This window comes from Phocoena sinus, chromosome 1 (genome assembly GCF_008692025.1).
Source record: "Phocoena sinus isolate mPhoSin1 chromosome 1, mPhoSin1.pri, whole genome shotgun sequence".
NCBI lineage: Eukaryota > Metazoa > Chordata > Mammalia > Artiodactyla > Phocoenidae > Phocoena > Phocoena sinus.
This window is the reverse complement of record NC_045763.1, coordinates 39,576,886-39,602,863: the sequence shown is the minus strand read 5'-3', so window position 1 is coordinate 39,602,863 and position 25,978 is coordinate 39,576,886. Positions and strand designations below refer to the sequence as shown.

At 52.1% G+C, this 25,978-nt stretch overlaps 1 protein-coding gene across 1 annotated transcript in view; it reads left to right on the top strand.

Annotated features, from left to right (window-relative positions):
• Positions 1–25,978, top strand: part of TRABD2B (TraB domain containing 2B) — a 214,566-nt gene that overhangs the window by 180,906 nt on the left and 7,682 nt on the right. The window contains 4 exon segments of the mRNA XM_032603816.1: positions 457–580; positions 583–630; positions 21,383–21,473; positions 24,690–24,959. Of these exon segments, the coding sequence (XP_032459707.1) occupies positions 457–580; positions 583–630; positions 21,383–21,473; positions 24,690–24,959 (533 nt within the window).

Below are 25,978 nucleotides of genomic sequence, written 5' to 3'. Positions count from 1 at the left end.
TCAGAACAGGGCCTGAAGCCCAGGTCAGCCTTTTCGCTACACCAGGCAGACCCTCCACACCTGCTTGCTGAACCAGATTCCCTGTACGTGCCAGTGACAGGGTCAGTTGCTACAGTGAGAGCCTCCCAGGACCTCTGTGTCCGGAAGCCGAGGTTCAAACAAGGCAGAGACGCGGGAGTGATACGTGTGTGAGGGTGGCGTCCAAGGGCTCCAGCCTGGCTCTGCCATTTAGTTAGCTGTGTGGCTCTCCACCTATCTCTGGATCTTTCGCTCTTCTTTCTTATTTGTGAACTGGGATAACAACAGTCATCTCGAAGCATCCGGGAACTGATGAAAAGCATCAATTACCTGAATAAAGGTAAGTTACCCAGCCCCACACTGGGCTGCGTGTGTTTATTGAAAGCCACTCTGCTCCAGGAAGAACTGAAGGCAGCAGTCTCTGTCTTGCCTTTACAGCTACCCAACTTTATCAACACCACCCTTCCGCCGCACGAGCAGGTCACCGCCCAGGAGATCGACAGCTACTTCCGCCAGGAGCTCATCTACAAGAGGAATGAGCGGATGGGGAAGAGGGTCATGACTCTCTGCAGGAGAACGAAGACAAGATCTGCTTCTTTGCCTTCGGAGCAGGTTTGGACCGGAGTGGGGAAGGGATTGTTTGCCAAATCCTTGAGGGCTGGGAGGGTTGCTGGACCCTCTCCTGACCTCTGCTCATAAAGGAAAAGTTGAGGCCACCGAATGAGCAGGAAAAGCCGCACAGTGTTCAGCAGAGCTGGGATCCAAAGCAGGTCCCCTGCTTCTGGTCAAGGGTTCTTTTGTGACAGTCCCCATGGACAAGGGCAGTGACCACTGCCAAAACCAGGATAACTTCTGTGGCTCCTTCATGCCCCAGGAGGCCATGCTGAGAGCCCAGAACTGAAGCCAGCTCCCAGCGTCCAGCCCAGGCTTGGGCCCACCCCTCAGAGCCAAGGCCAAGTCAGTGAGGGGCCACGTGGCCCAGTGGGGAGAAGGCAGCTATGACATCCCACAGCCCTGGCTCTAAATCCCAGCCCAACCGCCTCCAGACTGCATGGCTTCGGAGGGGACCTTCTCAAGGGCTCAAGTCCCTCTTCTATGAATGGGCAGTGATAGCAATAATTATGTGATGAATTGAAAAGACCTACCTTGTAGAATAGTTGCAAAGATTAGCACCACATAGTTGGAACTCAAAATGGCAGCCACGACGATCGGCAGCATTATGATGACAACGATTAATACCAATTTTATCACCACCATATGGACCGTGACCTTGACACTCCTTCTGGGGCTCTGGGAAGTCCAGACACGCAGGTACAGCTACAGGACTTGCTCAGCGTCTCTCTCTCCCTGTCCCTCTCCTGCTTCTTCTCCCTCACTGTCTTCCTTTCTCCATGGCTGTCTCTCCTGATGACAGTGCTGTCCACCTTGGGACCAAGATACTGCATTTGCCTCCTTTATTTATTGGCTTTTGCTCCGGTGCTACAATGACAAACGTATTTCTTGCTCACATTGCTTGCAATTTGGGCTGAACGAATTCACCTTGAGGTGGCTGGCGGGCGTCGCACTCGTGGGCGTTGTGCTCACTGGCGCTGTCCTCTCTCTCCCCTCCCTTCCCTGCCCCGCTACCCACACGCTGGCTGCCTGCGTCAGGCTGAGTTGGATCAAGCCGAGCAGCCTGTCTAACGCAGAAGGGCCTGTATGGACATCCTGATTCATAACAGGGCGTGTCCACTGCTGGAGGTCTGCCTCACCCACCCCCCACTGTTCAACCCCAAATACTTCAGGGTTTGTGTGTGTCTGCACCTGTCTTCCCTCCCCTTCAGCTCTCAGCACGGCAGAGGCGTATGGGAGGGCCTCAGAAACACGGGACCTCTGGGACAGCCTCTATAAGACCACACCTGCAGCTGGACGGAGACTTCTGGGCTCACGTTGCAGCTGTGCCACGGCCTGATGTGGCCTCTTCCCTCCCCTCTGGCAGCCTCACTTCACTCATCTGAGCAGAAAGACCCAGGACTCACTTGGGCCATCTGTGATGCTAGGAGCTCTTCAAACAGATTTCTGAGAAGAGTGGGGTTCCTGTAGCGGTGGGAGGGGCTGCCTGAAGGAGCCAGTAGAAGCAGGACTTCGACTGCAGGACACCTGCTGGGGACCTGGCATGAGTCAGAACAGATCTGGAGACCATGCAGGGAAGCAAGTGCTCCCCAACACGCACTCTCCCTCACTCTCCATCCCAGCAGGCTCCCCAGCCCTCCCTCCTATGGGCATCTGGGCAGTGTATCCTGTGCTAAACCGGCCCACAGCTGACCACAAAAGGGGCACCACTGGGAACTCAACTAGCCCTCAGGCTCCTCCTCTAATGTGAGCCCCTAGAGAGCCCGGTCACTGAGAGAGGCCAGTAAGGGATCCAGCATTCTGCATGCTCTACCTGCCCCACCTGCTGCAGGGCTCAGGACCAGTCACCCAGGGGCTGAGGGTAGCTAATACCTGCTTCTTCCTGTGGGTGTGGAAACAGGAGAGCCTAGAGACGAAAATCACAATGGCCCAGGCAACCACTGACACTGAAACCCCAAGTGCACTGCAGCACAAATGTCCACTCAGGCACCAGGCCAGCACGCAGGCTTCCTACCACCTCTACTTTCTTCCCCATCTCTGAAATCCAGCTGATTCCTGGTCAGTTTTGGTGTGTTTTTTTTCTGTTTTTTTTTTTTTTTTTACGTCTTTATTGGAGTATAATTACTTTACAATGTTGTGTTACTTTCTGCTGTATAACAAAGTGAATCAGCTCTATGTATACATATATCCCCATATCCCCTCCCTCTTGCATCTCCCTCCCACCCTCCCTATCCCACCCCTCTAGGTGGTCACAAAGCACCGAGCTGATCTCCCTGTGCTATGCGGCTGCTTCCCACTAGCTATCTATTTTACGTTTGGTAGTAGTGTATATATGTCCATGGCACTCTCTCACGTTGTCACAGCTTACCCTTCCCCCTCCCCATATCCTCAAGTCCATTCTCTAGTAGGTCTGTGTCTTTATTCCTGTCTTACCCTTAGGTACTTCATGACATTTTTTTTTCTTAAATTCCATATATATGTGTCAGCATATGGTATTGTCTTTCTCTTTCTGACTTACTTCACTCTGTATGACAGACTCTAGGTCCATCCAGCTCATTAAAAATAGCTCAATTTCGTTTCTTTTATGGCTGAGTAACATTCCATTGTATATATGTGCCACATCTTCCTTTATCCATTCATCTGCTGATGGACACTTAGGTTGTTTCCATCTCCTGGCTATTGTAAATAGAGCTGCAATGAATATTTTGGTACATGACTCTTTTTGAATTATGGTTTTCTCAGGGTATATGCCCAGTAGTGGAATTGCCTGGGTTATATGGTAGTTCTCTTTGTAGATTTTTAAGGAACCTCCATACTGTTCTCCATAGTGGCTGTATCAATTCACATTCCCACCAGCAGTGCAAGAGTGTTCCCTTTTCTCCACACCCTCTCCAGCATTTACTGTTTCTAGATTTTTTGATGATGGCCATTCTGGACCGGTGTGAGATGATATCTCATTGTAGTTTTGATTTGCCTTTCTCTAATGATTAATGACGTTGAACATCCTTCATGTGTTTGTTGGCAGTCTGTATATCTTCTTGGAGAAATGTCTATTTAGATCTTCTGCCCATTTTTGGATTGGGTTGTTTGTTTTCTTGTTATTGAGCTGCATGAGCTACTTGTAAATTTTGGAGATTAATCCTTTGTCAGTTGCTTTGTTTGCAAATATTTTCTTCCCATTCTGAGGGTTGTCTTTTCGTCTTGTTATGGTTTCCTTTACTGTGCAAAAGCTTTTAAGTTTCATTAAGTCCCACTTGTTTATTTTTTGTTTTTTATTTCCATTTCTCTAGGAGGTGGGTCAAAAAGGATCTTGCTGTGATTTATATCATAGAGTGTTCTGCCTATGTTTTCCTCTAAGAGTTTTATAGTGTCTGGCCTTACATTTAGGTCTTTAACCCATTTTGAGTTTATTTTTGTGTATGGTATTAGGGAGTGTTCTAATTTCATTCTTTTACATGTAGCTGTCCAATTTTCCCAGCACCACTTATTGAAGAGGCTGTCTTTTCTCTTTGTATATTCTTGCCTCCTTTATCAAAAATAAGGTGACCATATGTGCGTGGGTTTATCTCTGGGCTTTCTATCCTGTTCCATTGATCCATATTTCTGTTTTTGTGCCAGTACCATACTGTCTTCATTACTGCAGCTTTGTAATATAGTCTGAAGTCCAGGAACCTGATTCCTCCAGCTCCTTTTTTCTTTCTAAAGATTGCTTTGGCTATTAGGGGTCTTTTGTGTTTCCATACAAATTGTGAAATTTTTTGTTCTAGTTCTGTGAAAAATGCCAGTGGTCGTTTGATAGCGATTGCACTGAATCTGTAGATTGCTTTGGGTAGTAGAGTCAGTTTCACAATGTTGATTCTTCCAATCCAAGAACATGCTATATCTCTCCATCTGTTTGTATCATCTTTAATTTCTTTCATCAGTGTCTTATAGTTTTCCATATACAGGTCTTTTTTCTCTTTAGGTAGGTTTATTCCTAGGTATTTTATTATTTTTGTTGTAATGGTAAATGGGAGTGTTTCCTTAATTTCTCTTTCAGATTTTTCATCATTAGTCTATAAGAATGCAAGAGATTTCTGTGCATTAATTTTGTATCCTTCTACATTACCAAATGCCTTGATTAGCTCTAGTAGTTTTCTGGTAGCATCTTCAGGATTCTCTATGTATAGTATCATGTCATCTGCAAACAGTGACAACTTCACATCTTTTCTGATTTGGATTCCTTTTTTTTCTTTTTCTTCTCTGATTGCTGTGGCTAAAACTTCCAAAACTATGTTGAATAATCGTGGTGAGAGTGGGCAACCTTGTCTTGTTCCTGATCTTAAAGGAAATGGTTTCAGTTTTCACCATTGAGAATGATGTTGGCTGTGGGTTTGTCATATATGGCCTTTATTATGTTGAGGTAGGTTCCCTCTATGCCTACTTTATGGACAATTTTTTATCATAAATGGGGTGCCTGAATTTTGTCAAAAGCTTTTTCTGCATCTATTGAGATGCTCATATGGTTTTTTCTCCTTCAATTTGTTAATATGGTTTATCACATTGATTGATTTGCATATATTGAAGAATCCTTGCATTCCTGGGATAAACCCACTTGATCATGGTGTATGATCCTTTTAATGTGCTGTTGCCTTCTGTTTGCTAGCAGTTTGTTGAGAATTTTTGCATCTGTGTCCATCAGTGATATTGGCCTGTAATTTTCTTTTTTTTTGTGACATCTTCATCTGGTTTTGGTATCAGGGCGATGGTGGCCCTCGTAGAATGAGTTTGGGAGTGTTCCTCTCTCTGCTATATTTTAGAAGAAGGATAGGTGTTAGCTCTTCTCTAAATGTTTGATAGAATTTGCCTGTGAAGCTATCTGGTCCTGGGCTTTTGTTTGTTGGAAGATTTTTTTTGTGGTACGCGGGCCTCTCACTGTTGTGGCCTCTCCGTTGTGGAGCACAGGCGCCAGATGCACAGGCTTAGTGCCATGGGCTCACGGGCCTAGCCACTCTGTGGCATGTGGGATCTTCCCAGACCGGGACATGAGCTCGTGTCCCTGCATCAGCAGGCGGACTCTCAACCACTGTGCCACCAGGGAAGCCCCTATTGGAAGGTTTTTAATCACAGTTTCAATTTCAGTGCTTGTGATTGGTCTGTTTATATTTTCTATTACTTTCTGGTTCAATCTCTGAAGGTTGTGCTTTTCTAAGAATTGGTCCATTACTTCCAGGTTGTCCATTTTATTGGCATATAATTGCTTGTAGTAATCTCTCATGATCCTTTGTATTTCTGCAGTGTCAGTTGTTACTTCTCCTTTTTCATTTCTATTTCTGTTGTTTTGAGTCTTCTCCCTTTTTTTCCTGCTGAGTCTGGCTAATGGTTTATGAATTTTTTTTTGTCTTCTCAGAGAACCAACTTTTAGTTTAATTTATCTTTGATATTGTTTCCTTCATTCTTTTTCATTTATTTCTGATTTGATCTTTATGATGTCTTTCCTTCTTCTAACTTTGGGGGTTTTTTTGTTTTTCTTTCTCTAATTGCTTTAGGTATAAGGTTAGGTTGTTTTTTTGAGATTTTTCTTGTTTCTTAAGGTGGGATTATATTGCTATAAACTTCCCTCTTGGAACTGCTTTTGCTGCATCCCATAGGTGTTGGGTCATCATGTTTTCATTGTCATTTATTTCTAGGTATGTTTTGGTTTCCTCTTTGATTTCTTCAGTGATCTCTTGGTTGTTTAGTAGCATATTATTTAGCTTCCTTGTGTTTGTATTTTTTACAGTTTTTTTTCCCAGTATTTGATATCTAGTCTCACAGCATTGTGGTTGGAAAAGATACCTTATATGATTTCAATTTTCTTAAATTTACCAAGGCTTGATTTGTGACCCAAGATATGATCTATCCTGGAGAATGTTCCATGAGCACTTGAGAAGAAAGTGTATTCTGTTGTTTTTGGATGGAATGTCCTATAAATATCAATTAAGTCCATCTTGTTTAATGTGTCATTTAAATCTTGTGTTTCCTTATTTATTTTCATTTTGCATTATCTGTCTGTTGGTGAAAGTGGGGTGTTAAAGTCCCCTACTATTATTGTGCTACTGTCAATTTCCTCTTTTATGACTGTTAACATTTGCCTTACGTACTGAGGTGCTCCTGTGTTGGGTGCATAATTATTTACAATTGTTATACCTTCTTCTTGGATTGATCCCTTGATCATTATGTAGTGTCCTTCTTTGTCTCTTGTAATAGTCTTTATGTTAAAGTCTATTTTGTCTGATATAAGAATTGCTACTCCAGCTTTCTTTTGATTTCCATTTGCATGGAATATCTTTCTCCAACCCCTCGCTTTCAGGCTGTATGTGTCCCTAGGTCTGAAGTGGGTCTCTTGTAGACAGCATATATACGGGTCTTGTTTTTATATCCATTCAGCCAGTCTATGTCTTTTGGTTGGAGCTTTAATCCATTTACATTTAAGGTAATTATTGATATGTATATTCCTGTTACCATTTTCTTAATTGTTTTGGGTTTGTTTTTGTAGGTCTTTTCCTTCTCTTGTGTTTCCCCCTAGAGAAGTTCCTTTAGCATTTGTTGTAAAGCTGGTTTGGTGGTGCTGAGTTCTCTTAGCTTTTGCCTGTCTGTAAAGGTTTTAATTTCTTCGTCAAATCTGAATGAGAGGGCTTCCCAGGTGGCGCAGTGATTGAGAGTCCGCCTGCCGATGCAGGGGCCGCAGGTTTGTGCCCCGGTCCAGGGAGATCCCGCGTGCCGCGGAGCAGCTGGGTCTGTGGGCCATGGCTGCTGGGTCTGAGCATCCGGAGCCTGTGCTCCATGGCGGGAGAGGCCGCGGCAGTGAGAGGCCCACGTACCGCAAAAAAAAAAAAAAAAAATCTGAATGAGATCCTTGCTGAGTAGAGTAATCTTGGTTGTAGATTTTTCCCTTTCATCGCTTTAAATATGTCCTGCCACTCCCTTCTGGCTTGCAGAGTTTCTGCTGAAAGATCAGCTGTTATCCTCACAGGGGTTCCCTTGTATGTTATTGGTTGCTTTTGCCTTGCTGCTTCCAATATTTTTTCTTTGTATTTAATTTTTGATAGTTTGATTAATATGTGTCTTGGTGTGTTTCTCCTTGGATTTATCCTGTATGGGATTCTCTGCACTTCCTGGGCTTGATTGACTATTTCCTTTCCCATGTTAGGGAAGTTTTCAACTATAATCTCTTCAAATATTTTCTCAGACCCCTGCTTCTAGGACCCCTATAATTCAATGTTGGTGCGTTTAATGTTGTCCCAGAGGTCTCTGAGACTGTCCTCAATTCTTTTTTCTTTATTCTGCTCAGCAGTAGTTACTTCCACTATTTTATTTTCCAGGTCACTTATCCATTCTTCTGCCTCAGTTATTCTGCTATTGATTCCTTCTAGAGAATTTTTTATTTCATTTATTATGTTGTTCATAATTGTTTGTTTACTCTTTAGTTCTTCTAGGGCCTTGTTAAATGTTTCTTGTGTTTTCTCTGTTCTATTTCCAAGATTTTGGATCATCTTTACTATCATTATTCTGAATTCTTTTTCAGGTAGACTGCCTATTTCCTCTTCATTTGTTTGGTCTGGTAGGTTTTTACCTTGCTCCTTCATCTGCTGTATATTTCTCTGTCTTCTCATTTTGCTTAACTTACTGTGCTTGGGGTCTCCTTTTCACAGGCTGCAGGTTCATAGTTCCTGTTGTTTTTGGTGTCTACTCCAGTGGGTGAGGTTGGTTCAGTGGCTTGTGTAGGCTTCCTGGTGGGGGGAGACTGGTGCCTGTGTTCTGGTGGGTGGGGCTGGATCTTGTCTCTCTGGTGGGCAGGGTCACGTCCGGTGGTGTGTTTTGGGGTGTCTGTGAACTTATTATGATTTTAGGCAGCCTCTCTGCTAATGGGTGGGGTTGTGTCCCTGTCTTACTAGTTGTTTGGCATGGGGCGTCCAGCACTGGTAGTTTGCTGGACGTTGGATGGAGCTGGGTCTTAGCGTTGAGACAGAGATCTCTGGGAGAGCTCTCGCAGATTAATATTATGTGGGGCCGGGAGGTCTCTGGTGGTCCAATGTCCTGAACTCGGCTCTCCCACCTCAGAGGCTCAGGTCTGACACCAGGCCGGAGCACCAAGACCCTGTCAGCCACACGGTGTCCTGGAGCTCAAAACTCCGAAATGGATTTCACTGGGCTGAAATCAAGATGTTGGCAGGATCATGTTCGTTCTGGAGGTTCTGCCGAATCAACTAGCCCTGAAAATGGATGGCGCTGGAGCGTGGTGCCCAGACCCGCCATCGCTGGCAGTCGGAGAACACGGGCCTGGTCAGTTTTTTTGACAGACCACCAAAAAGACCTCACCACTGTCTACTCTGTCCATCCCCACTGCCACTGTCCTGGTCCAAAGCCTCCATCAGCTCCAGCCTCCTGGTCCTCTCCCCACTTCCAGGCTGCTCCCCATGGTGGAGCCAGTGCAGGGTGCTGGCTCTGTCTCCTGCCAGCGTCCTGAGCTCCAGGAAGGCAGGCTTCACTTCATCATGCCTGTGTTTTTCAGTCATGTGTAATATGTTTCGAGCTCAGTGAAGGTATGAAAGAATGAATGAGTGAAGGAAGGAACAGATGAATGAATGTTGACCAGATCCTCCAATCCTGGTCTCCTGGCCTGGAGAGCTTAGAGCAGCCCAGCAGTAAAGTGAGGGCAATGGGAGCCCCACCTTGGCTCTTAGAGACCGTCTGTCCTATGGCAACAGGCCCGGGGCTGTGGGCATGTCCTGCCAGCAGCTGCCACTTCTGGCTCAGCAACACCTGGAGCAGGCCTGCTCGGTGCTGCACATCTACCCTCGACCTGAGCATTTCAAAGCTGGACTCAGCCTCCAAGCTCGAGCCTGCCCACCTCATCATAGCCATGGGCAGACTGAGTTCCACAGACGCCAGGACGTGGGTGAAGCTCATGGCGAGTTGGGGACAGAGCCAGGACTGGTCCCCGGGGCCCAGAGCTGTGGCCAGGGGCTCTGTTCTCACGTGCGGTCAGGGAGCCAGCTGAGAGAACCTGTAACAGTGTGTCAGCATGGGACATGTCCACACACAACTCGTGGTGACAGAAGTCCATGCCTGCCTTGCTGTGTCCTTATGGCCACATAGCTCCTGAGTCCCACATCCAAAGGCAGTCTGAGGATGTACATGCAGGGACAGGCCCAGCACTCTTCAGCAGCATGCAACCTACAGATGCACAGGCTCCATGGCACACGTTCCCGTCTGGGTGCCTTTTCCAACTCAGGCCTTCCCAGACCCCCGAGCACTGGGGACCTGAGTCAGCCTGACTCGTTGCCCATCCCCTGTCCGGCCCTCAAAGAAGGCACTGTGGGAGGGAGGGAGGGAGGGTCTGTGCCCCTGGAAATACAGCTCGCCAACCCCCAGAGGGTGTCTGTTCGTGCAACAGTCTCTCAGCTCCAGTTTCATGAATGTCTCTAGGAAATAGCTTAGGACAGAAATATGATTATAAGACTCCCAGACACCCACAGCCTGGCCTTGCCCATCCTGTCATTCTATAGCCTGAGGTTCTGTCATTTTACCAGCCTGAGACCAGCCTCAGGCTCACTAGGGTGAGGGAGAGAAAGAGCCTCCACCTGTCTGGCCACCCCCCATGCCCATCCAGATCCTTCCCCAGCCCACCCCTACTCCAGAACCCCTTCCTGAGAGTCCACAAGCACAGACTGGGATTCCCAGTGCTGCAGGCTGACTGGCCCCTCCTCTGCTCTGCTCTACAGGGAGATTTGATGCAAAGGGTCAGAGCTTTGCAGTCAGGATGCCTGGGCATAAAGCCGGGTTCCATCACTGTTAATTAAGAGAGTTTGGGAAAGCCATTTCACCTCCAAGGACCTCAGTCTCTCATCTGCAAACGGGGATAATACACCTGCCTCATCAGACTGTGCTAGATGTACTTTAGATAATAGCATTACACTCTCTACTGTGGTGGAGGGATCCTTATCATAGAGACCCTCCTGTGGGCCAGCCACCATTCCAGGCTCTTAGATTACATTACCTCTGATCTTCACAATAAGCCCACGAGAAGGGGGTTATTATACTCATTTTGCAGATGAAAACTAAGGCCCAGAGCAGATGAATGGCTTCCTCAAGGCCTTGCAGGCAGACGTTCAACTTGAATCCTGGCCTCTTGGGTCCTGGTCCTGGCCATTTCCCCCCGTACATGGTGCCCTTGCTGTATACTTCCAGAAAGGTTGACGATTTTGCAGGAGAGTGTCTTTTTAGCTGGTACATCCCACAGAAGAGTACTCTCCTTAGCGTTGGGCTGTTTCTGTATTCAGGAGCTGTTTTGACCTCTTCTGGAAGTTATTCAGCAGGTTCCAGGGCAGTTGGGGTGTGGACATGTGTGACAACTCTTGAGCAGGCCTGGGTGACAGCTGGGGACCCAGATGGAAGCCCCGCCTCCTTGGGAGGTGACTGTGGCCAGTGTGCAAACCTGGATGTTCTGGAAGAGCCAGGCCACTGCCATGGAGGGGTGCACCAGCCCAGGGTTAGGGGAGGGTTGATTCCAGACTGCCAGGCCCATACAGTTTGACAAGCTGAGCCTACGTGTCCTCAGAGATCTTAAGTGCATCCTCGGATTTCCTCTGGCCTACAAATAACTGAGAAAATAAGTACAACATGGTGAATTTTTTTATTAATGAAGTGTATTAAATTTACAGGCTTATATTCTGAAATTATCTTCCTTCTACTGTGTTTGAAGTTAAATATCTTTCTCTTTAAAAAGAAAATAGTGGTGATATGAGACAAACAGGGTTTTCAGAGCCCTTGTTTGGCAAAATTAAAAGTTGGTAACTGTATTATTTCTCCCACCCACCCGCCTTCTCTTCGGATAGGAGAGAATCGAGCAAGTCTAAAACATGCTGAAAAGCATACAACAGGAGGGGTGAGGCCAATGATACAGGAGAGAAATTGGGGAAAATGACTAGCTCAAGTTTCCAAGAAGGCAGGAAAGGTGGGGGCCAGAGCTCAGGTAGAGGATATGGCCTTGGATAGAAAAGGGCACTTCCTCACCTATAGTTGGAGAAGGGAGAAGGCTGGCAGGAAGGTAATTTGGTGGTGGAAAGGTGACCTGATGGCTTCTAATCAGAGCTCCACTCTGTAAAGTAGAGGTTGAAGTCATGTGCAGAGAAAGAGGGGCCTGGGAGCTGGTTCTTGGTTTGAAGACAGGAGAACATTTGATGTAAATGTAAGAGAGATTGGCCACAAGAACTGACACTGACAGGAAGTTAAATGGATTTCATATCATGAACCAGCTGTGATTGATTGGTATGGTGGCCTGGAGTGTGGTATATAAAGGATGACAAAACCATATTGAAGCTCAGCAGAGAAGAGATCTGATCGATCAGTGGTGTCTGCTGTGGACCTGGATTAGGCCACATGCCTGCCCCATATCTGCTCTGATTGCTGGGAACATAGACCGTACTGATAGGTGACTGAGGGCCTGTGAACCTGCAGCAGTCCCAAATCACAGCTTGTAAGATTTTCTACAGCAACACTGGACATCTAGGGTGTAAAGGTGGAAGCATCTACACTCCAGGCCTTTTCCTGATTTCTTCCTAGCACCCACTGCTCAATAAGCATCCCGCTGATTGTGAACTCCTCCCGGGCAGGCCCATATCTCCGCAGAATTGCCAACACCCAGGAGATGTTCTATAAAGACACACTAGACCGAATCACCCAGAAACAAGTTCACTCCATTCAGTCACGTGGTATCTCTTGGGCCCCAGGCCTCTGGGGTGGAGGGAAAGGGGCTCTCAGGTTGTGTTCACTTGTTCAGCCATCCTGAGATCTGGAACAGAATGCATAATGTGGGGGCTGGCTGAGCTGGGTTGGAGACGCAAGCCAGACTCAAGGGTAGACCAGTTAGCCTGCAGGGCCCGTTCATTCTGAACTCTGAGAGCCACTGGTATGTTCTGTAACCCCAGTGTGCTACAGCCTGAATGTACTTCTAACTTCTGACCTTACAAAGTCCTTTGACCCTAACAGCCTGTTGTTCTAAGACTGTGTGGTTCAGATATTCCAGCCTTCCATCATCATAGAATTCTAACCCTCTAGCAGAGTTTGCTTCAGTCTCTCTTGGATTCCTTGGGAAGAGAATGGAGCTAAGAGCCCGCTAGGGCCTGGAAATTCCTCCACATAGGACTGCTGCCACCTGTCCCCCACACCACCCACCCACAGGAAGCAGAAGTCCAAGCATAAAGCAGGATTTGACGAGTTAAAAGCCAGGCTGTGTGAGCATCGGAGACAGAGTTGCTGTAGCTGTTACTCCGAGCACCTGCCCATCCAGCACACCCAGCCTCCAGGCTGCGCCAGCCTCTCTTGAGCCCCAGCTGAAGTGCCACAGGCCCATAACCAGGAACACTCCTGTGGGGCTGGGACACAGAAGTCGACTCATGGTGAAGACCCAGGCTTGAGAGAAGGGCGAGATAGAAGCCGACACACGGAACACCAGTAACATTTAAAAATGAATAACAACAGCAATTGCTCCTTGGAGAGTGGGCACCGTCCTGCTTGAAGAGCACCCATATCCATCAGCTTACGTGGCTTTCATGTCCTCAGTGCCTCCTGGAGGGAGACAGGATTGTATTTATTATTCCATTTGGCAGATGGGTAAATCAAGGTGGAGATGAGAAGCGAGAGAATCTTAGAACTGGAGTGGAACAATGGTCAACACTGATTAGGCCATTCTTTCTGATGCCTGTCTCCCTAAAAAGCCATCCAGCTGCTACTTGGGCCCTCTGTTCTCCTGAGAATGACCTTCCCTTCTCCTGCCTGGGCCTTCTGTGACCTCTTCTCTGGGATCCCATAGTCCCGCAGGATTTCCCTATCACAGCTCTCTCATGCTGAGCGCATTTGTCATCTCCTAGTCTAGGAAGGGGAGGGCAGGTCAGAGAAGACTTCCTGGAGGAGGTGAGAATTGGTTGGTTGAAATTTCCCTGATGCATGTCCAGCTGCCTTCCAATTCCTCTCTTCATCCCTACAGTCCTCAGGGCAAGACCCCAGCCACCTCCTTCCCCCGCTGGTTCTCCACTCAGGGGCCTCAGGAACAAAAACTCCTCAGAGCTCATGGCTGAGCACAGAAGAGCAGCCACAGCCCATGTAGGGCCCTGGTAACCTTAGAACGAGGGACCCAGCAAATAGCACATGCCCAGCCACCTTTCTCTCCTCCGGGCAAACTGCCCACGGGCCTGCCATTCTCCCCACTTTGGAACATGAGGCCACAGCATCCAGAAGTGTTTCAGAGTTTTTCCGACGGTGTTTCAAAGGGCCCGGCCGCCCCACCATGTACACATCTGGCAGCTGGCACGCCTGCTCCAGGCTGAGATCCTTGGCCAGAGTCACCCTTCCTGTTTCAGCCCAGAGCATCCAGCCAGCCAGAGGAACATCCCATCTGCTAGCTTGTCCCTAACTGGAGCCAGCCCTGCCCTCTGGACCAGGTGTGGGACCTCTGTCTGTGAGCTAGGGCACCTGGGAATGTCAGCTAAGGGCTCAGCACTCTTGCTGGGCATGTGGGGAAGGCAGGGGGAGGAGAGAGTGTCCTAGGTGAAGGGCACGGGCTTCAGAGCCCTGATTGCCCTGCGTGAGGACCTCAGTGTCCTGTCCTCGTAGGAAGGAGCCTGGGCAGACCAGGGTACTTGGCTTCTCTTGGCCCTCAGGGTCCCTCAAGAAGGAGCCTGGCGTCAGTGGGCAGCGCACGTTGCAGCTCAGGCCTGGCGCACATGACGCTCTTGCGCTGTCAGTATTATTTCAGAGCCCATGGTCCTCCAAGAACAGGACTCCCACCCAGGCGAGAGCAGGGCTGTCCAGGGGATGGGGCAGAGGTGCCCGGTGGCCTCTGAGGACCCAGCTGGGACCCTGCAGGGAGACCCCCACGGCCGGTCTCAGCTCCAAGGCACAGTGAGACTCAGGACGTTGGGCCCCGCCCCCTGCCTGCATGGTTGGCCAGCACGGTGCTCTCCTGGACTTGCTGGGCTGCTGACATTCTGGGAAAGGAGCCTCTGGGTGTTATAGAGTGGTAACCGTGACCGCAGCGAGCCCTGCACTGGGCACTGCCCCCTGCAGTTCACAGAAGCCGTCACAGGCTCTGTCTCCAGGGCTCTCCCCACAGCTGCCTCACGCTGACCTAAATCACTCTGCGTGGTCGCTGCCGGAGACCCCAGGAGGGAACGGCCCCATGTCAACCTATCTCAGGGTCCCCAGGGCTTGGCACGTGCCTGACATGTAGGAAGGTCCCAGTGAAGGCTTGTGGAGGAGGCTCTGCGGCTTCAGGCCTGTACCCCTCCAGGGTACAGGTTCCTCAAAACCCCCCAGGACTTATGTCCTCACTGTGGGACAAGGGCCGGGCCCAAGGAGGAGGCTGGCCCCTAGTCTGTGGCCCTGTCCCTTCCTCTTCAGCCCCGTAGCCCGGCGTCCCTCCCCACTGCATAGCTCACACTGCCCTGTAATTGTTTGTGTGTCTGTCTCACCTCCACCCTGTGATGTCCTCCAGGGTGGGGACCATGTGTCTCAGCTCCTGGCACAAAACTGGGTACAGGGGAGACATCATCTCAGTCCTTGCTGAACTGAAAAGGCCCCAGTCCAGCCCCTGCCTGGCCGGCAGAGCAGGAGAACAAAAGCTCGGCTCTGCCAGTTTCCCAGACGGACCCTCCTTGGGAGGTTCGAAGCCCCGAGGTACCCCCCAATTCTCCATCCACCTGTCCATCTGTCTAGCTCTCCTGTCACACTTCGTCGGGTAAACAAACACGGCTGTTGCTTGATACCCGGCGGCTGATCCCTGGCAGCGAGAGTAACACTTGATAGTTCCCCTTGCATTAATTTCCAGACGGAACATAAATATGGGCTTGGACTCCCTCTTCCAGGAAGAGAAAACTGGAAACCCATTGGACTCACTGGAGAGAAAACATGTGTGCTGGCCAAGGGGAGCCCGTGTTACTTTGGAGCTTTTGTGGGAACATCTGGTTCTCCCCTCCTCCCCTCCACTAAGCCCCCCAATACTGTATTGAAATTGCCCTGTTAACTGGCATATTCTTCGAGCTGAATACTCACACACTCTCCTCTCTGATCTGGTGAAACCTGGAGGGGACACATGTTTCTGACGATTCGCTGCCCCCAGAAGTGAGCTCAGGATCGCTCGCAGCATCCAGTACTTCAGAGTAGATGTACCAGCCATGCAGCCCAACTAGGACATCTCTGGATGGAAGCCCAAGCTTTGCCTTTTACCGGCTGTGTGAGCTTCAGCAAGTCCCGTCCTCTAGCTGAGCTCCAGTTCCCTCATCTGCAAACTGGCAGTACCTGGAAATGCTTTTGTGAAGATGAAATGAAATCATATTTGAAAAGCATCTTGTGCCCAGGAGACTCACTGAGGAGGAGTTTGCCTTCAGGTCATCACATGATGGAATCACAGAGGTGGGAGGACCCATGAGACCTTTGTAGGGAAACTGGGATGGAGAGGGGAAGGAGACTGCCTGAGGTTACACAGCTGGCTGGCTGTCGAGCCAGGTTTTCTGTCCTAACCTCGGGACAGGATTCTTAGCTCTGTCCTACCCCGCCTTTCATGTCGGAGGGTAAGTGGGGGCTGTTGGGCTATGCCCAGCCGATGAGCCTTGTGCCCTAGCACAGGCCTGCTTGTGCCTGGAAGAAGCGGAGCCTTTGTCTCTGCACTACATCATAGGGCTCCGCCCACTCAGATCAGGACACCTTCCCTGCCTGTATATGATGTCCCTTAAGTGGCACTCTGGCTTGCGTGGTCAGGGGACACAGTCACCAAACCAGCCTTACAATTTGTCAAACCTATAATCCTCCTCCAGGCCCTTGCTCCTCCCCTTGTCTGTTTCCCAACTCTACCCCCTCCAATATATCTGCTTGAATCCACCCTTCCTGGGCCCCTCTTCCAGGAAGCCTTCCTTGGTGTCTTTGGTGTGTGGATCTCTCCTCCGTGCCCTTTGTTTTTTGTTTTTTGGGTTTTTTTAGCGGTACGCGGGCCTCTCACTGTTGTGGCCTCTCCCGTTTGCAGAGCACAGGCTCCGGACACGCAGGCTCAGCGGCCATGGCTCATGGGCCCAGCCGCTCCGCGGCATGTGGGATCTTCCCGGACCGGGGCATGAACACGTTGTCCCCTGCATCGGCAGGCGGACTCAACCACTGCGCCACCAGGGAAGCCCCCGTGCCCTTTGTTTTTGTTTCTGGGTTCTCTTTCTCCTCTCTCCTCTTTCTCCCTCCTCTCCTTCCCTCTCTATCTGTGTCTCCTTGTATCTCTTTCTCTCTGTCCCGACATCTCTCCTTTTCCTTCTCTCCTTACTGTTGCCTCTGTGTCTCTGAGTCTGTTGCAGCCTGTCTCCCAGCCCCTGTCACCTCCTCTCTTCTTTCTTCTCTCTGTCTCCCTGTGTTCTGGAGCTCTCTCCCCCTCCCTGTCTGTCTCTGAGCGTCTCTTCTTTCTCTGCCTCTCTCCGTGTGTCCCTCTCTCCCACTCTGTGGCTCTGTGTGCCCCGCCCCCACTGTCCTCCCTCTCTTCCCTCCTCTCCTGGTCCACAAGGCCTCAGCAGATGAAATGGGATGTTCCTTCCTGAAGACAGCTGGCCAGAGAGCAGCTGTCAATGCTGGAAGGAGCTGCTGAACAGTGGCCAGGAGACGCCGGGAGCCTGGGCGAGCCACGTAGGCTAAGCTGTGACGGCGAGGGGCCCCTTTGGAAATTTTCCACACCTTCCCTGCGGGTTCCAGGATGGATGTGGTGCCTTTTTCGGGATTTGTGACGTTGGAGGCAGGCCCAAGCCCTGTCTGCCAGCCCCTGGGGACGACATGCACTGGGCCCTGACTGCGGGGCTGCTCTGACAGCCAAGTTCCTGGGATTGGTGGGATCTACAGGGGGATCACCAAGGGGCTGGGCCACAGCTGTGAGGGGAAGGGATCCTCAAGCTCAGGTCTTCTGGGGATAAGACGAGATCATGGCAAGGACAGGGAGTAACAGATTCTGTCATTCATTCATTCAACAAACATTCATGAAGCTACCGCCCTGTGCCAGACTTGATCTTAGCCCTGGGGACAAAGCTGGATCAGGCGTGGCCCCTGCCCTCGAAAAGCTGTTGGTCTCCCCTCAAGTGGCTTGTTGGGGACACATTCTGACAGAGGCAGCTCCAGGGTGTGGGGAGCTCATTCCAGCCATGGTGAAGAGGGTGAACCGGAGAGAGCAAGGAGGCTGCTGTCTGCAGTGATTCAGGCAGGTGATGGTGACCTGGGCCAGGGCCAAGCATGGTTAGGAGGTAACATCCAGGGTATTCTGGTGACCGAATGGATGAGGATGAGGAGAGGGAAGGAGGAGTGGAGACGCGCCCATCTGACTTGGATGGTGGAACTCAGCTGAGACACATCCAGGAGGGGAGGGGGAGGCTCTGGAGGATGTTGGGTGGAGATGCCCAGGAGGCTGCTGGACAAATGGGTCTGGGCTGGGGCAGCAGGTCCAGAGTGGTAACTGAAGCCATATGAATGGATGGATTCACATTCCACGGATTGTGAATAGAGTGAGAAGAAAAGAAGGCTGTGGAAAGGGTTCCCAGGGACACCCACATTCATCGGGCAAGGGAAAGGGGAACCTGCGAGGAGGACGGAGAGGGAGCCGTGAGAGGAGTACGAAGAAAACAGGACAGAACGGTGTCGTGGGGTCCTGAGGAAAACAAGCCCCAAAGAGGGCAAAGAGGGGGTCGCGATGGGAACCTGGTCTCGGGAGTGAGGGCTTGCTCTGGACAGTCCTGGGGCAGGAAGCCCGTGGGAGGGGCCTCCTGCAGGAGCTGCCCCTGGCAGGGGGCGGACACCTCCCCACCCTGGAGGGAAGGAGGTGAAGGCCAGTGTGGCTTAGAGAAGGAGGGGATAGGAATTTGGAAAAATCATTGCTGATTGCTTCTCATTTCTCAAAGTATCTGAAGTCTTCTGTTTAGGGTCTTAAAATACACAGTAAGGGCCTGGAACCACTGAGGTTGAGGGAACGGGCAGGGTGCAGACCAGACACTGAAACGCTGTCAGGCAGTGCTCAGGGTCCTGCCAGCATCCTGTAAGGCTTGGGCTCCTCCGAATGCCCCCTCTGCCAGCTCCAGGAATGCTCCTTTTAGAGCGGCCACACGGCCGTCACTAAATATTCGTGCTACTCCGGTATAGCCTGAGGTGGCCTGTTTTCCCTACGGCTCTTGAAATCTGCGTGGACCACTGCTGGGCCTGGAGGCCCCTGTCTTTAGATGGGTCTCCATGGAGGCAGGGAAGGAATTGCTTTGCTGCCAGGAGTGCATTCCAAGAGCTGTAGGCAGGGAGTTCCTGCAGCCTGTGCGCTGGAGTCCACCACGCCCAGTTCCAGCCTGATCAGTTCGGGGGGCAGGCAAGAGTGGGGTCGACTCCATGGCCACAGCCAGGGACGGCTCAGCCCCTCACTCAAGTGTGCATGCTGGGCTTTTCCAAAGGACGTTCACTCCTCCTGCCTCGTTGGGACCTTACAGCCTCCCCAGGGAGGCAGCCACGGGGATCCAGGCCCATCTGACACACAGGGAAACTGAGGCTGGCAGCAGGGCAGCTGATAGCTCAGGATCACGTACGGGAGACTCAGAGCCTTGGCAGAAGCCTAGGTCTTCCGTCCTCTACAGCCAGCACTGGGTCAGGGCCAGAGCTGTGAGGGCATTGTCCGTGTGTCTTCTGCAGCTGGCTCCCCAGGTGAGCCTCACTGACCTCACAGTCTCTGCAGATGCTGTTCCCCCTACCTAGAACACGCCCCGCCCCACCCTGTGCCACCCCACTCTCATCCTCACCTAGTTAACTCTGATCCCATCCCTCAGCTAGGGATGCCTCCTCCAGGGAGTCCACCCTGCCCCCAGGTTAGATTAGCGGCCTCCTGTGCACGCTTACCACCTTGTGTGCTTCCCCCGGCATAGCACTTACCCTGGATCAAAAGACCTTGATTCTCAAGACCGTGAGTGCCTAGAACAAGCCCCTACCTGTTCATCACCATCCAGCACTGGATATGCACTCAATCGGTGTTCGTCAGATAAATGCAATAAATAGGTAGAGAAAAGGAGGGAGAGGAGGAGGGAGGGAGGGAGGGAGAGGAGGAGGGAGGGAGGGAGAGTACAATTTCATAAGGGTCTCTGGAGTCAAACTAATGCCTTCTCCATGAATGTGAGAGCGAGGGGAGCCCATGGTGCAGCCCAATCCCGCCCTGTACACAGAGACACCAAGAGCATACAGGCTCTTGGTGGGTTCGCCCAAGGTCTCAGAGCGAGTGTGGTGGGTTCTAGTCCAAGTCTCCCATTCCCAGACCTGTGATTTTTTTTTTTTTGCAGTGATCCAGAGGTGGGATTTCAGGGACTGTGACAATTCACCGAGAGACTGTTGGGTGGGGGACTTGGTGGGGAGTCTTGAAACCAGCCCAGAGGTGTGCAGGGCTGGGCGGCAGTGGGCTGTGGGGTTCACCCCCCTGTTCCAGCCACTGTGAACTCCCAGCCTCACTTCCTCTGCGCCGGAGCCTCTCCACTCCCCCAAAGCTCGTCCACCACCCTGGGGTTGTCAACATGCTGACCTTCCAGCTTCCCACCTGTCACCACCCGTCACAGGCAATTAGAATAATAGTGCAGGAATTGCCCCCAGGTTCTGGGATGAATGGTGAGCAGGAGGGGAGTGAACTGCCTGTGGAAGTGGGGCTTCGGGGGAAGGACACGGGCTGGGAGGGCGCAGGGGCCACCACCACTCTGCCTGCATTGAACGAGTGGGGAGACAGGCCCAGCGAGGAGGAGGGGCTTGCCCGGGGCTGACTCCCAACAGCGACTGGCCTCCTCTAACCGGAGCCTGGGAGAGCCTCCACCGTGTTCTCAGACCTCGAGCCTGCGTCCAGCCAGAGGGCGTGCCTGGTCTCATCTGGGGCTGTGGACCAAATGATTCATTTCTATATTCTCAGTGTCTAGCCCAGGGCTGGCCACAGAGCAAACGCATCATAAACATCTGTTGAATGAATGGTTAGGGGTGGAGAGTGAGATGGAGACCAGCCCCCTCCGCGCCCCACACATTACTCCTTCCCCAGAATCTTACACCTCATTGTGTCCTCAGGGCCCGCCCCAGGGCCTGGGTCAAGTGTGTGATCCATAAATGTTGGATAGATGGTGAACAAATGAATCTTCGAAGTCTTAGATCCAGCCAACGCATACTGAGCGTGTGTGGGGCAGTAGCCATGCGGTCTCTGCCCCATGGAGCCTGGTGAGGACATAGACATGCCCACACAGAACCCCATTCCCATGCTAAGGCAGGGAGCCTCAAGTTGCTGGTGGAACTGACAAGGATGAGCCATAGACCTCAGAGCTGGACCTTGTCTGACTACTGGAGGTTGTCCCTGCCTGGACAGTCCAGGGCTGGGGTCAGTTCGATGGTGTGGGGCGCAGTGATGCAACAGTAAATAAACACTGCGAGCCGTGGCTGCATGCCAGCCACTGTTCCCGGAGTCCTCACGACAGCCCTAGAGACTGCTAATGCAGGCATTCCCACTCTACAGATGGGGAAACTGAGGCACAGGGTGGTACAACCAATGAGCAGCAGAGCCAGGATTTGGACCCAGGCAGGGTGGCACCAGCCCATTTTCCAGCTACTCCATACTGCCTTTCAGGGAGGCTGCCCTTGACTTCGGTGTAGGTCGTTGGCCTGAGGCTGTCCCCAGTTGCTGATGACCTGCTATGTGGCTGAGCCCACTTTGTCTCTTGTGTTCCAGGTCACTTTCTGGGGAACAACACAGTCATCGACGTCCTTCGGCAGGCAGGACTGGAGGTGGAGCACACCCCTGCAGGACAGACCATCCACAGGTAAGCAGCTGGGACATCTGGGGGCGTGGGACTTGCTGGCCCACTGATGCTGGTCCATGGGCCCTGCTGACCACGTGCTGTATGGCAGGCTGCACCCCGCCTTCCCGCTCAGGCCTGCGGGGCACAGTCTTGAAGGAGCCTCTGGTGAGATGGGGCCTCCTAGCGACTGACCTTCGCCAGGCACCCAAGAGTGGGGGCTAGGCTGGAGGTGGGGAGACCGGGAAGGAGCTTGGTGTGCAGTAGTGGCAGGAGGTCAGGGCGGTGGGAAAGCAGTGAAGGTGGGAGTGGGAGGAGCGTTAAGTTTTGAGAGATGTTCAAGATTTAGAGACTGGCGATCGGTGGGGTGCAAGGACTCTGTAGGACTCCCGGGTTGCTGCCTAGAGGACCTGGTGGATGTCCAGGCCCTGAATCGAGATGGGGCCATGTTTAGGACGAGCCCTGGCCAGGCCTCTTCCCTGTGTCCCAGCCCTGCCCACACCTGGTCCTCACCTTCCTCTGGCCACACCTCCTCACTGCTGCCTCTTGGCAGCAATTCCCTCACCTGACTTCCCTGCCAGGGCACACTCGCTCCGCCCAAAGAGACATATACTGCGTACGGTGGCCATCCTCGCTTCCTGTGTGGGTTTTCTGCCCCCCTCAGGCTGGAAGATGCCTGAGGGCAGAGGCCAGCTGGGTTCACCCATGGTCCACAGTGCCAGCACCAGGCCGGGCACGGAGAGGTGTCGGCACGTGCTGGGCAGCCCTAGAAGACAACAACAGGATCCTGAAACCCGGGGCTTCCATGCAACTTGTGCACCAGCCTGTGCAGGAACCGTCCTCACAGGGATGGCCGGAGTGGGATTTCGGCCCCCTGTCCATGACGTTATAAAACCCAGCGTCCAAAAGAAGCTTGAATAATCCTAGCTAATGTTTATTGACTGTTCACTGTGTGTTGGGCTCTAAGTGCTTTTAACTCATTAAATCCTCACAACAACCCCGTGAGGCAGGTACTATGAGTAGCCCCACCTTAAAATTGAGGAACCTAAGGCCCAGGGAGGCAAAGCCACTTGCAGAAGGACACACAGCTCATGTTAATGGCAGTCTAGCTCTAGGGCCTTCCTAAGGTCCTCACCACAACCTGTACTGTCTCAGGGGCTGGGGGCGAGGCTCAGGGGTGGGAGTGCTCAGGAATGATTGCAGCCTTGCTATTCACTCTGCAAAGATGAGGCCTGGGGCCTTGAGCCTCTGGTCTCCCAGCTCCAGGCTGATGCCCTCCCCTGTCTCTATGGCACTTCTGGAGGAACTTAAACGCTCTCACCTCGGACTTCCTCCCTCTTCTCATCTTCTGAGTCAGCCTAACCTGAGCGCCCTTCCTGACCACTGGAGCCCAGCACAGATCAGTTTGTACTGGGCCAAAGGTAGGCGTCAGTTGGAGGGATGAGGGACCCAAGGTAGCCTCGGGGACAAGGCCTTCCTCAAGCTCCTCCTCACAGCCCCAAGGACCTCCACCTCAAAGCTCATTGTGTGGGTCCGGACAGCGCGGGGGGCGGGCAGGCCGGCAGGGCTGCCTCCGCTCCTATTCATCTCAGAGCCCAGGCATCATTAGAACAGGTATCCCCCCACTCCCCGCAGGCCCCGCTCTCAGCCTGAGTCTCAGTGCAGGCTGAAGTCCCGTGGGTGGGGTGAGGGGGGTGGGGATGCCGAGGAGGCCCCAACAATAGAAGCCATCGTCAGCCACAGGTGCTTCCTGGATCCGTCTCTTTGTCTGCCTGTTTTGAATTATCTCCCCAGCAGCTGCGGCATCTCCTGGACCCTGGGAATCTGGGGTTGCCGTGAGGGCTGGAGGAGGACAGGCTGAGCTGATGGCCTTCTGTCCTTCAAGGAGAGAGGAGCCCCTCACCCCATCGTGCACGCGGGAGCGGAGTTGGGGGGCAGCCTCCCTTGGGCGCCGGCTTGCCTTTACAATTCTCGGGACCAGGACCAACTTCCCCCAGGGTCAGATGTCCCCAGAAGGAATTCCGTTTGGACCACAGAGAGGGAAGAATAAAAGGGAGAGGAGCAGAGGGTGTTCCCAGGCTGAGGGGTGCCTGCACACCGCCGTATGGCATGTGGAGTCCACGCCACACACTTAATCGCACGTCAGTGCCTGCTGCAGACAGCTCTGTTTGCTCGAGAGTGACATTAAAGAGAGGCCGGTTCTGTGCCAGGCACTATGTTAAGACCTCGTCTCTTTCATCCTCATGACAACCCTATGAAGTGAGTAGTATTAACTCCGTTTATAGCCAGCTGTTTCTTGGACACTTGTGTCCCTGCCCTTAGTCACATAGCCTGGAAGATGCAGAGCCAGGATGTGAACCCGTGTCCGTCTGCCTCCACCTTGAGTTCTACGCTGTTCAACACAGTCCTGCCTCCCCTGGAAAGCTGCTCAGGAGGCCAGCGTTGAATGCATGAGTGGATGCTTGGACGAATGGCACAGCAATAATGTCAATATATCATATTCAAGCCAGTTAATTACTGAAATGTTTCAGCTGCTATTTGCCAGCCACTGTTCTGAGTGCTTTGCCTGTGTTAGCTCACAAAATCATCGTGATGCCGCTAGGAAGTACCAGCTGTGATATCCCCATGTTCCAGAGCAGGAGACTGAGGCACAATACAGGGAAGTTGGGTCACTCGCCTCAAGTCCCTCAGCCAGAGCTTGTTGAATGAACGAGGCCCTGACCAAGATCAGATATGCTCCCAGAAACCTGCCCAGGGCTCACCCTCTCACTCCTGCTAGTCTGGGCTCACATGTCACCAACAGGGACCAGACTGTCCTCCCTGCCAACAACGCCCCCTCCCCCCACGGCCCACGCTCTCCCTCCTGCCCCTGCTTTATTTTTCTCCTCAGCAGTTATCACCATCTGACATCCGGCCCATCTTACTCTCTGTCTCCCGCTTCGGAATGTAAGTGCTAAGAGGACGGGGGCGTTGTCTATTTTGTTCGCTATTAATACCCATTACCTAAAAAGGTCCTGGTGCCAGGTAGATGCTCCATAAATATCTACTGAATCAATAAATGAAAGGACGAACCAAAGCTCTATCTCGCAACACCAGGAGATGCTTTTCCTGGGTGACCCTCAGCCGGGCACCCTGGCATCTTCTCCTGCCGTGACAACTTTCCCACTGAATTGCGTGCCCCGTCGCACCTGAATGACACGCCCCAACACGCGTGCCTCACGTGCGGTTGCCCCTTTCCAGCCCTGTTGCCCAGAGCCCGGCACCTCCACCCGAGGGGACCTCGGCGAGCCCCGCCCAGGCGACCCCAGCTGCTGCCATCCCTGCGGTCCCCTCGGCAGCCCCCACTGCCCCGCCTGAGGAGGAGGACCCAGCCCTGTCCCCGCACCTCCTGCTACCCGACAGCCTCAGCCAGCTGGAGGAGTTCGGGAGACAGAAGAAATGGCACAAGAGACAGAACAAACCCCAGCGGCCGCGGCAGTTCAATGACCTCTGGGTCCGCATCGAGGACAGGTGAGCTGGGAGGGGCAGGTCTACCGGGAGCTGGGCCTCTCTCTGGTCAGCCTACCTGAGAGCCACCCAGGGCCGGACACACTCTGTTATCCGCGTGCCCGGCTCTAAGGAAGCGTGGCAGGTGGGTACTCGATCGGAAACTGGCTTGTCCCTGTTCACAGAGGATCCTTCTGTTCATGCTTCGGGGTTTGTAGAGCACGCTTACACCTGACTTTTCAGTTTTCTCCATTTGAAGGTGAAGGAATAGAAGCTTCCTTCAGGTGCAGTGGACAAAAGTCTGCTTTGCCCTTAGCTTTCTCGGATGCGTGATGGGTGTGAAGCAGACCCGGTTTGTCCCATGGGCCAGAAGGTAAAAGCAGGATGGCCAAACCAGAAAGCTGTGAGCTCTCTGGGCCTGGACGGCCTGAGCAGCCGACCCGCTGGCAGGGAGGCTGCAAGAGGTATCCTGCGTGCAAGAGAGGCGTGGCAGATGATGGCGTGGGCTCTGTCTTGGGAGGGGCTGGGGGGGTTGTGATAAAACCTTGCTGGAGACGGGCTGGTGCAGAAATCATCCTACCGTACTGATACCTGTCTGTCCTCTGCCTGTGTGTCTGCCTGCACCACTCCCTTGGCCTGTCTGTCACCAAAGCTCCTGCTGTAACCCAGATGCCGTCTTCCAACCTCCACCTGCGGGCTCAGCACAGAGCGGTCTCCCTTGATTCCACTTTTGGGCAGAAATCTCCACATCTGGTGAACAGCATCACCAGAGCACCCAGGGAGTGACTGTCAGGGAAGGACAGAGTCCTGCCCACTGCCGTAGCCCTGCCCTGGACATTGTGATCCAGCACTGGGCCTTCGGAGACTCAAGAGTCTCCACGTGGACCCTAAAAATCATCATCTGGGATTTTCCTCAGCATCCCCAGAAAGAATCACCTCGGGTACTTGTTAAATAATACCCCAGGCCCCACCACAGACCCCGTGTATTGGAATGTGTGGCACAGGGGCTGGGGAAGCCACGTGCTGAATGCGTAGTGGAGCCT